This window comes from Lytechinus variegatus, chromosome 14 (genome assembly GCF_018143015.1).
Source record: "Lytechinus variegatus isolate NC3 chromosome 14, Lvar_3.0, whole genome shotgun sequence".
In the NCBI taxonomy this organism is placed as follows: Eukaryota; Metazoa; Echinodermata; class Echinoidea; order Temnopleuroida; family Toxopneustidae; genus Lytechinus; species Lytechinus variegatus.
The window spans coordinates 20,285,636-20,303,663 of NC_054753.1; the positions used below are offsets into that span (position 1 = coordinate 20,285,636).

The following is an 18,028-nucleotide window of genomic DNA, read 5'->3' on the forward strand; positions in this document are numbered from 1 at the left end:
GAATCCCTTTAATTAATGTTGCCGTTTTGAAGTATATTCGTGTTCGCAAAAATAGGTTAAAACCGGAAAAACCGTTTTGAAGAGGAAGGAGGTAGTGCCTTTTGTGTGTCTTGTTTTTCCTATAACAATTTTTTTTACAGCGTTATTGTAATTTATCGGAAACAGGGGTGGGAGAATTATACTGAAAGTGGGGAAATTCATTTGCTTACTTTACCAGCATTGTGATAGTGCATGAATGTAAATGTTCTAAAATTTGCATATTCTTAGAGAACTTGAAGACATGAATGGGATACTGCATTACTCAATATGTGTACATGCATACATATTGTCGATATTCATTAATGTCTTTTGTTAAGGTACGGGTGGGGCCTCAAAACACCCATTTACATTTACACCGTGCTAACTGAGGCGCGGCTCTATAAAGCCGCGCCTCAGTTAGTGATCATCCCCCTCCCTCTCTCTCTCTCTGTATATACCTGCCCCTCCCTCTCTGATTGCCTCTCGGACCCCCCCCCCTCCCTCTCTCTGTACATACCTCCCCCCCCCCCTCCCTCTCTCTCCTCTCTCTCTGTATATACCTGCCCCTCCCTCTCTGATTGCCTCTCGGACCCCCCCCCTCCCTCCCTCCCTCTCCCCCTCTGTATATACCTCCCCCTTCCTCTCTGATTGCCTCTCGGACTCTCTCTCTCTCTTTATATACCCCCTCCCTCTCTCTCTCCCTTTCTCCCACCCGATTTTCCCACTCTCTCTGTTTTATTTCCTTTTGTCTGTATTTATTTATTTTTCTTTGTGTATATTTCTGTCTTTTTTCATTCTGTTTTCTAGTCGTATATTTTTTAGTGCTTCTTAATATTTCTGTCTCTCTTTTTTTTCGTTCTTTCTTTCCTTTTAAAGTTTTCTGTGTTTGTTTGCGTTTTGTGTTGTTCTTTCTTTGTATATTTTTCTAGCTTTGTATATTTTGTAATATCTTAGTAATAGTGGCTCCCCTTCCTTGTACACAATTCCTTCTCAAAAGTTAGTGAACCCACCACAAAATGCAGTTCTTCATGCTGAGTACTGAATGTAGAATGTACAGCGAGCCATGAACAAACTTTACTGAATTTGATAGTTTATCAAATCAATTCATTAATAGATATCTAAAAAAATGGCAGGACTTGAACATTCTAAATACATAATCATGTTTATTTTTGGTACACAGCAAAAACTGTCGTGTTAACAGGTGTACATATAGAGGACCACATTATTTTACACCGGTGTTAAATTGGCGGTGTTAGTTTTACACCTATAGGTGTTATTACAACACCTATGGTTGTTTCATTTGGTGTTATGTCCAATCTCTAGGGTGTTATTTTAACACTTCAGGGTGTGGTCCTCTATTAACACCAATTGGTATCAGTTTAACACCACAGTTTTTACAGTGTATGATTCACTGGCTTTGGAGCTCCACTGTAACACTGTCAAGATGAATGGCAAAGATTCTCATTAACATGGTCAAGAGATGAATAGAATCACTACTAAACTGTTGCTATAGAAGGCCCTATCAGTATCCGAGTAATTATGAATTATTGTTAATTATCTTACTTAACACGATTCCATGTTGAAAAAATAAGACTTTAATCACCAAGAACATATTACGCACATAGCGTACCCGAAGCAATAGCACCGTTTAAGAAGTTGGAATAGCGCCATCATACACAGTTTTGAAACCAGTCTTACTTTCTTAATAATCATTTCGAAAAACCGATATTATTGTTTGAAGTTTCTTTCCTATTCCTCTTTGCTACTCTATTTTTCAATTTCTTATTTTTTTCTTTCTACCCATCATTGTTTCTTTCTTTAATTATTTCTCCCTTTCTTTCAGCCCCCCCTCCTCCCCCCTCCCCCTCTCTCTCCCATTCTCTTTCCTTCCTTTCTCACAGAGCGTTCGTGCATGGCCCATTTTGATAATTATTTCGTAATCAGTGTCCACCTAAAGTTCTTCCTTATCTTAAATAATATTTTTTTGATAAAGATTATGTCATGAACATGTCAGTCGAGATAAATTTGCTGTTCTAAATATAGATCAAGGAAAACCTAATTTTATTTCATTTTCATCGCGTGCGTTCAAAAGCAATTTATATCTCAATTACCATCTTTAACATCTATCTCTGCTTATCACCACCATACGTATTAACGATGGTTATTCCGTTATAACTATTATCATCACCGTCATCATCATCATTACCATCATCATCGTTATCATTACCATTTTACCACCATCTTCATTACCACCATGTCACCACTATCTTCATCATCATCATTGTCGTCGTCATCATCCTCAACACTACCACCACCACCATCTTCAAAACTACTGTCATCATCATTATCACTATCATCTTCACTACCACTATTATCGTTATCATCATCAATAACACCACCACGAAAATCACTACCTTCATAAGGATAGTAATAATAATAACAACCTTCGTCATCACCACCACCACTACCGCCACCATTGTCATCAATGTAGTCATCATCGCCATCATCACCACCACGATTACCATCATTTGAATAATCTTCATCACCATCATCATCTATCATAGTAATCATCTTTATCTTCATCACTATCATCACCATCATCATCATATATCGTCATAATCATTGCCATCATTATTATCATCATCATCATTACCATCATCATCATCACCACCACCACCATCATCATCACCACCATCATCATCATTACCATCAACATCATCATCATCACATCATCTATCATAATCATAACCATCACATTCCCGTGTGCCGTAAGCCGTCATTAGCAAATTTAACGCAAATGTATTCGAGATGACACCCCCCCCCCCTTCCTCAACCAGTTTTTTTTATAGGAACTCTTGGAATTGATGTTGGTGTCTCGGTGATTATCTGTTAAAATTATTTTACCAGAATTTGGTAATGTTAAATATACATGTATAAGTTTGGGTTTTTTAACCGAAATTAGTGATAAACAGTTCTTGGTTTTTAAGTAAATCATCTTCTCACTCCCTTTCTCTCACCGACTACCCCCCTCGTTCTATTTAGTTAGTATTCAACATGTTCAAAGTTTGACCAGACTTGATTCAATTTATCATATTTACAATTTAATGAAAAGAGAAATCCATAGATTCAATTCAAAAGGAATAATCGGTATGTGCTCGATATACTTCAATTCTAATCAAATATACATTGGTCGTTTTTAAATACCAAACTCTAGATTGTCCTCTCTGAACAATTTTCTCTCAATTTCTATCTTCACCATTTATATATCTCACAAAATAATCGGATATATTATTTGTTTCTATTGTTTTCTCTTTTGGTTTGCTAAATGCATTCTAATACATATAGACCTAAGAGAATAAAACAATCGAATATAAAAATGTAGCCTTTGTATAATGTAATATACTTTGCAGCTTTAGGGGCCTTTCTTCTGTAATGATGACTCTTGATTTAAATATGAAACAAGACCTTTATTCTACAGTCAGCATATTAAGAGATAAGATATTTTTTCTATTTTATTATATTATATAGTTGATAATAATCGATACCTATACCATTCCCATTTATACAGTATGTAGGTCTACAAGGGTCCCGTGACACAAAAGTTGGCGATTGATCGTATGCTTGGTATTAATTGTACATTGTAGTCAATACAATCAATCGTAGAGATATTCATCTAAGATGGTTGTTGAGGTTCGTGTAACAGGCCCCAGAAGTGCATTTCCAAACATGACGCCAATTTGATTTTTTTCATGTTGAACTAACTAGGCGGGATAACACAAAGGTTAGCGATTAATCGCTAAATGAAATTATAGCCAATCAGGATCGTCGTTGCATGCGTATTTTGCTCACTAGACTGAATAACAACCAATCAGAATTGTTCTTTCAAATAATGTGCTACGGGCCCTGATGTCACTGGTTATATATTCAAAATAAATTCATCTAATAGCTACGCATAGTCACTAATAGTGATTCATTTATGGCGTCAGGAAACATGTGTTATAAAATAATACAAACCTTATGCCATAATTATAAAGCTAAAAATTTTGTAATCAATTTCTTTTTAAAATACTCTTTCCCCGTGGATAAACAGAGTCGTTCTAAACATAGGTCATAACTATACACAAGAGAATGTCAGAGACTAACCTCTGAGAGAGCAGTAACTCGATAACCTGCATTTACAATATATAAATCGTGATATTTACACAAGAAAAAATAATTTATACATCAAATTCAAAATACAATTACATGTTCTTAAAAGAAAATTACCACAAATCGACCTGGAGTTGCCCCTCTACGTTAAAGGTGATAACCAGGTCTTTCGAATTATTGCATAGAAGTTTGGGTTGCTTTTTTTGCACGTTTCTTTTTTTTCAGGCTGCTTTCATGATCTTAAACTTGCAATGAAAAAGAAACCGAACTTTTGGGGATAGAGATTGCTGGAATGTTCTTGAAAAAGCAAATAAATTGTGTCAATTTGGGGGATCGTAAGCGATCGTGGTTACATATATACATACTTGAATGTAAACAGAGAAAATCTGGCACTGAACACTTGAGTATATGAGTCGAATAGCAATTGAACGTTTAAGCTAATCTAGAATTAAAGATAGTGGAATCTATCTTAATGAATTTTCTCTAAATAATTCTTAGAAAGACTCTACACATTAATATAACGATAATGGACGATTTGTAATTATACTTTACACCGTATACAATACATTCCTATATGCAATATTATGTATATAATAATTGAGATAAAGTTTGTATTTAAATACGCATATATTAGAAAATGAATATAAATTATATATTCACATCTCCACCTGTTCACTAATTTATACTAAACCATTGTAATTTCTTGTCAGTTTGTTCAATTTTTTTGTATTTATTTATTTCATTTCTGTTTTATATAAGTTAATTGTGCGCCTTGAGTGTCATCGACAATTATGTGCGCTATACAAATCTTTAATTATTATTATTATTATCAGTAGTATATCACATTAAGTGATTCTATCATTGGATGAAGATATCACATGGTAAGTAATATACATGTAATACTGAATATCGACACGTGTTAAAGTAAATTTGTATTGTAGCAGGATGAAAGCACGTCAGTCCCCATACTACATGATGTGATATAACGTGGATTACAGTGATACCTTGATGAAATATAACTTCTCGTAGCAGGCAAAGGCGAGCATGTCTGGGGAGAGGGAAACCAAGTAACACCACCCATCTTGGCATGTCATATTAAGTGCATTGAACTCAACTCTTTCCTTCAGGTTCAGACCATCAAGATCATAGAGCCTGATCACGATGCTACTATTCTCCCAATCAACACTCGCTACACACACCCTGTCCTGCTCATCCACGGCAGCATACAGGTAGACACACTCTGGAGCTTGTAGAGACTCACCAGCATTCCCATCCCTGTCATAGACCGTCACCACACATGGATCGGCAAAACATGAACTCGTGACGATCAAACCCGACCCGGTGATAAATGCCTGCTCCGTATCGTGCTTTGTTTGAACAGTGTGTTTAAGAGTGGATCCTGTCGGGTCATAGATATAGATTTGTTTTCCATTGTTAGTAATGATGATTTCATCTGTAGGACTTCTGTTAACTCTCAGAACATATCGATTGTCTCTCACGTGGATTGCTGCTTTCCTAGAGCCAAGGAGAGAGTAGATGTGGGCTTTTGTACCAGTCGACACGCATAACGCCCCGTCCCGTTGCAAAACCAGATCATAACATTTCATGTCATTTAAGGCTAATATGTTACTATACTGCTGCTTACCACCATTTGAATCAATGATATCAATACCTCGTGCACTCCTCCCATACCCGATAGCGACAGTGCTATTGGAGTACCGTGCCATACCGCGCATCCCTCCCCGTAGATCAACACACTGAATGACTTCCATCTTGGGATCTGATCCTGAGATGCTCCCGATGTCAAGACGAGTATCATCTGCTGGTTTGAACCTCTTCTCCTGTGCTTTCTTCTTAATAGCTTCCGCAGAAGTGTGATCAGTAACCTCTTCCAGCATAGCATCCAGCTCCTCACAGAGCAAGATATGAGCAGATAAAGTGTCTGTCTCAAGATGACCTAGTCTGTCATTATCTACCAAAGTACTTGAACTATAAATACTCTTGATCCTCTGTCGATCTTTTGACTTCAAGACGTCGAGGTCGTCATCAAAACTATGCTTTAAGGCATTTATTTGCTCGGTGAGATTTCGAAGATTTTCTTCCAGCTCCTTGGCCTTGATGCTGTAGGCTTGCCTGACATCATCTAGTAGTGTCTGCACTGCAGTGTGTACCTCATGACGTTGTATTTCTATGTTCTGAATGTTCTTCTCCAGCTCTGCTTTCTTGTCAGCACATCGCTGAGCAAGGTCTGTCACCTACGTATAGAACGTGATAAAAACAGTGAGTTAGATCTGGAAATATTCCATAATGGATAAAAATAACAAATTATATAGGTAACAAAAGTTTAATCACACAGAATTAACATACAATATTCAAAATCAAAGGATTATCTGGAATATAAATTACTTGGATTTGAACAATATAGACAAAGGCAGCAGGGATCTGTTGTTTGGACGAAAATTGGACTGGATTCTGTCAGATTTTGGATATAGTTTATGATACGTCTTTGCATTTTTGAAAATGGCGGCTAACAACACGGAAGCCAATGGCTGGCAATCATACGCAGCTTCAACAGGTATCAAAGACAAACACATCATTACTGGTAAGCCAGTTTTCTTTAAACATCGGGATGTACCCCATGTTATGGAAAAGGACTTGGAAAGTCAAGAAGTATACAAGGCCCTACTAAAATCTGTGCCTACATCTCATATCATGGGCATACAGAAAGTTGGTGGGTTATGGAGGCTATACATTACACATCAGGACTATAGAATTGCACTGATAGCAAGTGGTTTGAACATTCGTAATGCATGCATAGCAGTATATGATTCTAACCCATTTCTAGCGGGTGGATACGAGAACCTTCTTAGACTGTGAAAGACATTCCTTTGTCTGTAGACAACTCAGTGATTGTAGATGAACTTGAGAAACGAAAATACAAGGTGTCGGGCAAGGTTACGTTCCCAAAGTTGAGGGTAGATGGCCAACTAACAAACTGCCTAACAGGCGACAGAGTCATCTATATAGAAAAACCAGCACAACCTGTTCCGAGAATCTTGTCTTTCGGTAATTTTCGTGGAAAGGTCTTTCATGCAAACCAAGTCATCAAAGATCAAATCATATGTTCAAACTGCCTTAATAAGGGACATCATCGTTCAACATGCACAAACCAGATTGTATGTCGGATGTGCAAGAGGGAAGGGCACTTACAACGAGATTGTCCGAACCCCGGATTAACAAGCGAAGAAGGCCGAGAGGAGCCGATCGGTAAGCAGGGAACCTTAGATACTCGGGAGCGAAGTCAGAACGACAAAAGGGAGCCGATGCGAACCGTCGTCAAGACAACCAGCCACATAACTGACAACCAGGCTGGAGTTGAGCTGCCGAAACGGACCGCTACCAAGACAACGAGACGAACAGCTGACAACCAAGAGGCTACCGAATTACAGACCCTTTCACAAGATGAAACGTCGGGCAACACACAGTCAAAGATTACCCAATTCATTCGTAGCGAGCGTCTTAAACAAGCAGACCGGGATCGAGGTCACACGGAAACCAGCGCTGTCGAATCGAGTGATGGTGATAGTCTAGAAGTCGAGACGGATGATTGTCCAGAATCGGAAGTATCGATAGAGTCACCCGAGTTGCCGAAGACCAGATCTCAACTCGCAGCGAAGAAACCAGCTAAGAAAAGAAAACTAAAGGAGAAGAAATCAAAGAAAAAGTGAGGAAAAATCTTATTGGTGTCTCACCGTTATTTTCTTACATCATGTCAACGTGTCATATTTTAAGCGTATAATGTGAGAGGATTGCGCAATAAAACCAAGCGCAACATCTTCTTCAAATGGTGTCAAAACCAAAAAGCTGACCTCATTTTAGCCCAAGAAACGTATTGGTCGACGGAGATCGAACCAGTGATTAATAGTGAATGGAAAGGCAAAGTTTTTTTATTCTCATGGAAGCAATCGTGCAAGAGGTGTCGCAGTTATAGCAAAGGAAAATATAAAAATCAACATTACTAGAGACAGTAGCTGTGTAGATAACACTGGAAGACTATTAGTGATAAGATTCACGAAGAACTCTGTTAATTATTGTCTGATTAATTTGTACGCCCCAACGGAGAAAAAGAACAAAGATTCATTTTTTAGGAAACTACGAAAAACAATAGATCATATCCAAAAAGAAGACAAAGATTGTTATCTAATTATTGGAGGCGACTGGAATTCTGTATTAGACCCAGTTAAAGATACAAAAGGGTCAAGAAGTTTTTACTATAAAACTCCACACAATATTAACATTTTGCTGAAAGATAAAGGGTTCGTAGATGTCTGGAGAAAATTTAACAAAGATGTAAAACAATTCACTTGGAGAAATATGAACATGGATATTGCATCCAGATTAGACTATTGGATAATAAGTAAGGACATGTTGGGGAAAGTTGTCTCTACAGACATTAGACCCGTCGTTAAGGGAGATCATAATGCAATTTCTTTGAAATTAAGATTGAGTGATATAATTAAAGGTCCAGGATATTGGAAACTAAATACTTCCTACCTTAGTGACAATAACTTTAAGACGGGAATTAGAAATGTTATATCAAAATGTCTCAGTGATAATGAAAATACCTCTATGATGAAACTAGAGATTCTGAAGATTAAATGTAGAGAATTTGCTCAGAAATTTAGCAAACGTAAAAAAGAACTTTTGGAAATTGAGTTAGCCAAATATGAATGTGATTTAGACAATAGAAATAATGATATATCAAAAGAAAAATACCTTCAAGTTAAAGAAAAGTTAGAGAAGTTATACATAAATGAGTGTAAAGGGGCCGCAGTAAGGTCACGGATCAGATGGACGGAAGAAGGGGAAAAAACACAAACTATTTTTTATCCCTTGAGAAAAAAAATGGGGAAAATAAGCTTATTACTCAACTAAGAGTGAATGGGAAGAGACATGTAGTTACTAAGCAACAACATGTCTTAAGAGAAGTTAAACTGTATTATGAAGATCTGTATAAGAGAAATCATATTAATCTAGATCATATGAATGAATATGTGTTCTCACAAGATGTGAGAAGGCTTAGTCAGGAAGAAAGAAATAAATGTGAAGGCTTAATGAATATGGCAGAATGCAAAAAGGCTGTTTTCTCTATGAAGAGGAATAAGGCGCCAGGTATGGACGGCCTGCCCATTGAATTTTATCAAGTTTTCTGGGAAGAAATAGGCGAGTTGTTAATTAATGCATTCAATGAATTTTTCAGTAATGGACAGATGTCGCCTTCACAACGAAAAGGTCTCATAACTTTGATTTATAAAAAAGGAAACAGTGACGATTTAAAGAACTGGAGACCAGTAACACTACTCAATTGTGAGTATAAAATAATTTCAACAGTTCTAGCATTAAGATTACAAAAGATTTTAACAAGTATTATTATGGAAACACAAGTAGGGTATATTAAAGGACGATTAGGAGGTTTTAATGTAAGAATTGTTAAAGATATGATAGATTACATGCATGAAAAAAATGTTGAAGGTGCGGTCATGATGGTTGATTTCACCAAAGCATTTGATTGTATCGATATATCTTTTATAATGAAATGCTTAGACAAGTTGAATTTTGGCAATGAATTTCGCAATTGGATCTGTGTCCTTTACAATCAAATAGTAAGTTCAGTAATTGTAAATGGCAGGATAACAGAAGAGTTTCAAGTGCAAAGAGGAATAAGGCAAGGCTGTCCTCTTTCGGCACTTCTGTTTGTGATTGCAGCTGAATTCTTTGCAAACAAAATACGCAAAATGATACTATAAGAGGTGTTTGTTTTGATGAAACCAATGGTCACTTTGAGTTAAAGGTATTACAGTATGCAGATGATACTACCTTTTTGTGTTGGAGATGATAGCTCATTAGAAATTATTCTAACTGAATTGGAAGATTTTGGTAGTGTAGCCGGTCCTAAAATTAACAAAGAAAAAACTGCACTCTTATGGATAGGTAAGAAAAAGAATCGATGGGTAATACAAGACCTTGACCTGACATGGGCAGAAAACCCGGTAAAATATTTGGGCTTTTTTATCTCTAATAATGAGCAAATTGCTAACAGTGCAGATTGGGAAAATAAGTTAGAGAAAATGCAACGTCTTCTAGATAATTGGCGTAAAAGAAACTTGACATTATACGGTAGAGTGACGATTGTGAAATGCCTGGCACTCAGCCAAGTAGTCCATTTGCTTATGTTTAATTCTGTTCCATCAATAATTATCAAGAAACTAAATAGAATGTTTTTCAAATTTCTTTGGAACTCACGAATGGAAAAGGTTAGAAGATGTGATGTTATCAAAGATTACTCACAAGGTGGTTTGAAAATGGTTGATGTAGAAAAGAAAGTAGTCAGTTTCAGATTAAGGTGGTTAGGAAGGTTAACAAATGAGATAAATTCTATGTGGAAAACACATGGAAATTATTGGTTTGAGCGTTTTGGAACTCTTAATCTAATCTTGAATAGCGACCTTCGGGTTCATAACGTTATCCCATTGTTTGATAAGAAAATACCTCCATTTTATGTTGAAATAATTCGGGCTTGGAGTCTGATTGATAAAGAAATATTATTCAGAAAAGAACATAAGGTTGAAAATATTTTATGGTTCAATCATTATATTGTTTTTAATAAATCACCACTATTTTTCAAGGAATGGTACAATAGCGGAATAATATACTTGGAAGACATTTTGAATGTTGATGGAGGCTTTAAAGATGTATCCGAAATTTCATCAATGTTGAAATTTAAAAATAGTAAAAGATCTGTCATTTTTTATTATTCAAAATTGAGGCAAGCTATACCAAAAATTTGGCTCTCAAAATCTTTTATTAAGAACCTACAAAAATCTGCGCATCTTGATATACCCAGACTAAAAATAGGTAACTCAGTAAAATGTCTGGACCATGTACCTTCAAGATACTTTTACAATTATATTATACGTCTTGAAGGGTCAAATTCACGTTGTTGTTTCTTTTGGGAAAATATTTCGAAAATGAGTATAGGCTGGAATATTTGTTTCGAGAGAAACTTGTTAACAGTAAAAGAAAACAAACTTAGATCATTTAATTTCAAAATACTGTATAATATATTGCCTGTGAAAAGAAATTTATGTAAATGGCGCATAAGCGAAGATGCTTATTGTAATAGTTGCCATGTAGAAGAAGACATAACACACGCTTTGATCACTTGTAAATTGAATCAAAATTTTTGGTCTTATATAATTTGGTTGATCAAAAAAGCCTTCAATAAACACGTTGTTATCGATGTCGATCTTTTGATAAAAAATAACGAGCACAAAGAATTAGATGATATCATTAATATAGCCTTTTGGACTGTATATAAATCAATTTTGTTACGTAATTACAGGAAAGTAGACAATAGACCATCAAATCTAACGTTTTTATTTAAATCAGAATTGCGGAGGAGGCTAGAAATGAACAAAAATTGTACTGGTAAATCTCTGTATCGTCTTCCGTATGTATTATTTGATTATGTTTAATGTATTTTGATGTAAATGTGAAATGTATATACAGATGATTAAATAAATGCTATTGAAAGAAAAAAAAACATACAATATTCTGAATAAGCTTGAAGAGAGACAACGTATAATTACAAAATTGTATGGCATATTTAAATACTAACGGTAATAATCATCGATGTAATTCAACATAAAGAGTATAGAACTGGAGTAAATGCAACAACATTTTACATACTGATGGTGGAATTACAAATTATTATTTATCATTGTCAATCTGTATTCGGTTACACCATCTATTACTGTTGTCATTCTATTAATCAATGTTCATGTCTATGATTATAAGTATTATTATTCTTTTTACTATAATTATCATTATCATTAATATTTCATTGTCATTAATATTATTTTTTTCAATCTTTAAAGTCCAGTTACTGTTCTTAATATCCTATATATCTTAATATTGTGATAATCATGATGATTATTATCATCATGATAATCATACAATCATTAAAATACCTGGTATGATCTTTGGTGTTTTTTGTTATTAATAATTTATTTTCATCATCGACATCAATGATCACCCTAATATGTTGGGCAACATACTGTCCACTGCGTTGGGTAAAGTTTGTTTGTAAAGAAATATATACATGCTTATATATTCTGGGCAATCATTATCTAATTGAGCAAATTTATTACCGAATTATTAGTTCTTATTACCCAATTTGGACAGATTTTAACTAATAGTAGTATGGATAGTATGTTACTCAGTGATGGTTAAAAATTTGGCCTTTTTTGACCAACCCTTTTAAGAGTATACGCTTTCAAAAATTAATGTTGCCTACATTTTTTCACAACTGTTTAACCTCACATTACTTGTTTAAATATTTTCTAGTGTTTAAACTTTTATACAGCTAAGTTTGATTAATGATATTTGATTCTCAAAAAAAAAATGTCTGGTTGTTTAAACTTCTTAACAACTACTGTAAGGTTCAAATAGTGAACAGTGTTATATAGATTTTTATACAGCGTTTTTACTGTGGTAATATTGAATAAATTTACCTTCCGTCGCAACTCCTGCTCAAAGTCAACCTGGTTCTTGATTTTGTGATTAAGATGATCAACGAGTACACATTTTTGACAGACATGGACCTTACAAACCTCACAAAACATATCTTTGTTCTCTTGTTTGTGGATGGAACACTTCTCGAATAAATGACCAATGCTGACGTTCCCTTCGATGACATCATCCATGGATACAATCTCATGACCTTCGAAGACGACTGTAAGATGTTGATGACAATGTAAGCACTCACTACACATGTAATAATTACATGTTCTGCAGAATGATACAGCGTCTCTCTGAGACTTGCAAGCGGTGCATTTCTGGCACATCTCAAGGACAGCATTCATCCCTCCGCACTTGGCGTGGTAATCGTCTACGCGTCCGTTGATGGAGTCATTGAGGCGGAGATCATCGACACGGTTGGCGTACAACTTGGTTATCTCCCTGCAGAGAGGACAGACCATGTGATCAAGGTCCTGATGGGTTAGATCGTATTTCTTGAGGCATCGCCTACAAAACGTGTGTCCACATGAAGTCAGGATTGTTGCCTCGACAAATATATCAAGACATAATGGACATATCAGGTTCAGTGAAGAGCTTGAAACTTTGTCTGATTCACACTTCTCAGCCATCGCTAAATCAATTTACGAACATGAGATTTAAATTCCGTCAAATAACATACAAGTCAAGTTAGTACTAACGTATTGAAACGCCAGGTTCGCATTACAACACAATGATCACTTCATGTTATTGCTAATGTGTAGTTCAATACAAATTCAAATCAACTACAAGAGTAAAAAAAAAACACACCCGTTTCGAACTTCCTGTAAATAGTACCGGGTATTCCCAGCTACCTTTGAACCTGACCAACTCATCAAAAGAAGAGGAAGCAACTTTAACTGAAGGGATAAGGGTTTACTAGGATGTCTGAAAATTGAATTGATGATAAGCGCCAGAATTTTATTTTGTAAAACCTTTAGTTTGTCAATGTAAGTCTCAAAAGTATAATCGTCCCATACAACATTACAGTAAGTCAGATAGGGAAGCACAAAGCTGATATGTATGTAAAGTTTCTAGAAAAGCCTCAGACAAAACACATCTTAATCTACATATAGCACCTACACCTCGAGAAACCTTTGTACACACTGACTTTATGGGGTTTCTAAGTTTTCTAAGGTTCTTCGATAATTACTCCTAGAAATCGAACATGCTCACTACGAGCAACATTGTGGCCCCCAACATTAAGAACAGTTTCTGGAATAATTTTGCCTCTAGAACCAAAAATTAATACTTGGGAAGCACTTCTCATCTCATGGACAGAAGTAACTCCTCTCTGAATCCGTAGCCCTCTGGAGATGTTGTACCGCATTCCTTGCTCGTGTCCACCGCTGTACTCCCCATCTAATTGACAGCACGTTCGAATTTGTAATGGTGTAGATACCCCCACATCCAAACTTGTCACCGACCCAGACGTATACCCAGACATCTGGTGTTTTTCATCGTGGATACCAAGACATCACTCAGTCCGACTCCAGTGTGATCAATGGCTCCGAAGCAGTCAACTTACGTAAATGTGATTACTGGTCTGCCCCCCCCCCCCCCTGTTAGTGGAAGGGTCATATTTCCTTTCATCTTCTACTGACCCAACCCTTATTTCTGATCCTGCTGCTCCTGCGGGTCCCATCCACACTTCTTAAAAGGGTCCTGTCCAATGAGCTCTTGGTGGATATCATGTCACTGTTTGATGCATCTCCGACTAGGCCCAGCTCGGAGGGACGTCCCCCATGTGCCTTAATGACTTAAGAGGCTTCTTGTTATCATCTCTAGTTCGAAGAGGTCGACATCTTTCCAGGCCGCCCTCCAGACTCAGCTGGGTGGGACGTTTCCCATATGTGTCAAGAGAACTAGTGAGGGAATTGTTATCATCCTTACTTCGAAGAGGTCGACATCCCTTCTGGCCGCCCTTCAGGGTTGATGATTTTTTTGGTCAAATTATTCTATAAAGGTTGTGATCTATGAGCTAGCTCTTTTTGCCAGCTGAGGATGCTTAATGGTTGTTTACTTAATAACATGCCCCTTTTTATATTTTTGATGCCGAGTTTAAATTGGGTAACACTAGGGTGATAACAATAATTCCATTTTGGCAAGCCAGCTTATAGCGAGGTAGCGACGCAATAAAAGTAATTTTCTTTCAATACCAGTAGGTAGAATCCCTTTAATTAATGTTGCCGTTTTGAAGTATATTCGTGTTCGCAAAAATAGGTTAAAACCGGAAAAACCGTTTTGAAGAGGAAGGAGGTAGTGCCTTTTGTGTGTCTTGTTTTTCCTATAACAATTTTTTTTTACAGCGTTATTGTAATTTATCGGAAACAGGGGTGGGAGATCAAGGAATTATACTGAAAGTGGGGAAATTCATTTGCTTACTTTACCAGCATTGTGATAGTGCATGAATGTAAATGTTCTAAAATTTGCATATTCTTAGAGAACTTGAAGACATGAATGGGATACTGCATTACTCAATATGTGTACATGCATACATATTGTCGATATTCATTAATGTCTTTTGTTAAGGTACGGGTGGGGCCTCAAAACACCCATTTACATTTACACCGTGCTAACTGAGGCGCGGCTCTATAAAGCCGCGCCTCAGTTAGTGGTGGTCAAACTAGGGGGAGGGGACAAGTCCCCCACCCCCCCCCCCCAAAAAAAAAAAAATAAAAATAAAAAAATTATAATGATAATAGATAAATTAAAAAAAATAAAATGTGGAATAAAATATGATAAAATGAAATAAATAGATAAATAAATGAATGAATAAACAATAAGGTTGGGGCACAATAGGACGTGCCCTCCAAATATTTGGAATTCTATTTCGGTTGATTTTTTTTGACAATCGTATGCGTGTAATAACTTTCCCTACACGTCAGACAATGCTTAAAGTGATCATCCCCCCCCCCCCTCCCTATCTCTCTCTCTCTGTATATACCTCCCCCTTCCTCTCTGATTGCCTCTCGGACTCTCTCTCTCTCTTTATATACCCCCTCCCTCTCTCTCTCTCCCTTTCTCTCACCCGATTTTCCCACTCTCTCTGTTTTATTTCCTTTTGTCTGTATTTATTTTTTTCTTTGTGTATTTTTCTGTCTTTTCATTCTGTTTTCTAGTCGTACTTTTTTTAATGCTTCTTAATATTTCTGTCTCTCTTTTTTCCGTTCTTTCTTTCCTTTTAAAGTTTTTCTGTGTTTGTTTGCGTTTTGTGTTGTTCTTTCTTTGAACATTTTTCTAGCTTTGTTTATTTTTTAATACCTTAGTAATAGTGGCTCCCCTTCCTTGTACACAATTCCTTCTCAAAAGTTGGTGAACCCACCACAAAATGCAGTTCTTCATGCTGAGTGTTAAATGTAGAATGTACAGCGAGTCATCAACAAACTTTACTGAATTTGATAGTTTATCGAATCAATTCATTAATAGATATCTAAAAAAAAAATGGCAGGACTTGAACATTCTAAATACATAATCATGTTTATTTTTGATAGGATTCACTGACTTTAGAGCTCCACTGTAACACTGTCAAGATAAATGTCAAAGATTTTTATTAACATGGTCAAGAGATGAATAGAATCACTACTAAACTGTTGCTATAGTAGGCCCTATCAGTATCCGAGTAATTATGATTTATTGTCAATTATCTTAAAACGATTCCATGATGAAAAAAAAGACTTAAATCACCAAGAACCTATTACGCACATAGTGTACCAAAAGTAATGCCACCGTTTAAGAAGATAGAATAGCGCCATCATACACAGTTTTGAAACCAGTCTTACTTTCTTAATAATCATTTCGAAAAACCGATATTATTGTTTTGATGTTTCTTTCCGACTCTTCTTTTCAATTTTATTTTTTTTTTATTTCTTACTTCTTTTCTTTGATTCTTTCTCCCTTTCGTTAACCCCCCCCCCCCTCCTCTCTCTCTCCCCCACATTCTTTTTCTTTCCTTTCTCCCCTAGGTGTTTTTAATTTCTAAATCAAAGTGTCTACCTAGATTTTTTTCCTTAACTTCAATATTTATTCAAGTTTGATGATTTGTTTCATAAAAGGTTATTTTATGAAAATCCATAATTTATTGTTCGAAATAGACATGCAATGAAATACTCCGAAAATTTGCTTTGCCCAATTGATCGTGGGCCCCGCAGCCGCTGTGCAGCGCCAGATCGACGAGGCTCTATTTAATCGTTGAACGCCAAACACGGTAGCAGCAACCCCCATCTTTTAACGTCTTTTGGTCTGACGCGGTTTGAACCCCCGACCTCCCGGTTGTGAGACGGACGCTCTACCAACTGACTACCAACTACCAACACACTGGTCGCATGTCAGTTGAGATAAATTTGCTGTTTGGAATATACATGTAAATAGATCAATGAAAACATTATAATCTTATTTTATTTTCATTATGATCATCGCGTCCCAAAGCAATTTATATCTCAATTATCCTTCTTCACATCTATCTCTCACCACCATACGTATTAACGATGGTTATTCCGTTATAACTTATCATCACTGTCATCTTTACCACCATCTTCATCACCACCATGCCACCCCTATCTTCATCATCATCATCATCGTCGTCATCCTCAACACTACCACCACCACCATCTTCAAAACTACTGTCATCATCATCATCGCTACCATCTTCACCACCACTATTATTATCATTATCACCATTAATACCATCACAACACTACCTTCATAATGATAGTAATAATAATCATCGTCATCACAACCACCATCCCTATCCTCATCACCACCACCACTACCGCCGCCACCATTGTCATTATCATAGTCATCATCGCCATTATCAAGACCACCCCCATCACCACCACGACTACCATCATTTGAATAATCTTCATCACCATCATCATCATAATATCGTCATCATTGCCATCATTATCATCATCATCTTCATCACTATCATCACCATCATCATCATAATATCGTCGTCATCATCATCATCATCATTACTATCATCCTCACCATCATCACCATCATCACATCATCTATCATAATCATTACCATCACATTATCAATTCACAAATGTATTCGAGATGACACCCCCCCCCTTCCTCAACCTTTTTTTTACAGAAACTCTTAGAATTGATGTTGGTGTCTCGGTGATTATCTGTTAAATTATTCTACCAGAATTTGGTAGTGTTGAATATACATGTACATGTATAAGTTTGGTGTTTTTTACCGAAATTAGTGATAAGCAGTTCTTGGTTTTTAAGTAAAT

The 18,028-nt window shown here is 36.3% G+C and overlaps 1 protein-coding gene across 1 annotated transcript; it reads right to left on the reverse strand.

The window, feature by feature from the left end:
• Positions 1–4,656: 4,656 nt before the first annotated feature.
• Positions 4,657–13,505, reverse strand: LOC121427733 (RING finger protein 207-like). The gene is made up of 2 exons (XM_041624272.1): positions 12,741–13,505; positions 4,657–6,422 (listed from the first exon to the last, which is right to left on the reverse strand). Exons 1-2 carry the CDS (start codon positions 13,374–13,376, stop codon positions 5,160–5,162), a joined length of 1,899 nt encoding a protein of 632 aa, XP_041480206.1. The 5' UTR covers positions 13,377–13,505; the 3' UTR covers positions 4,657–5,159.
• Positions 13,506–18,028: the final 4,523 nt, after the last annotated feature.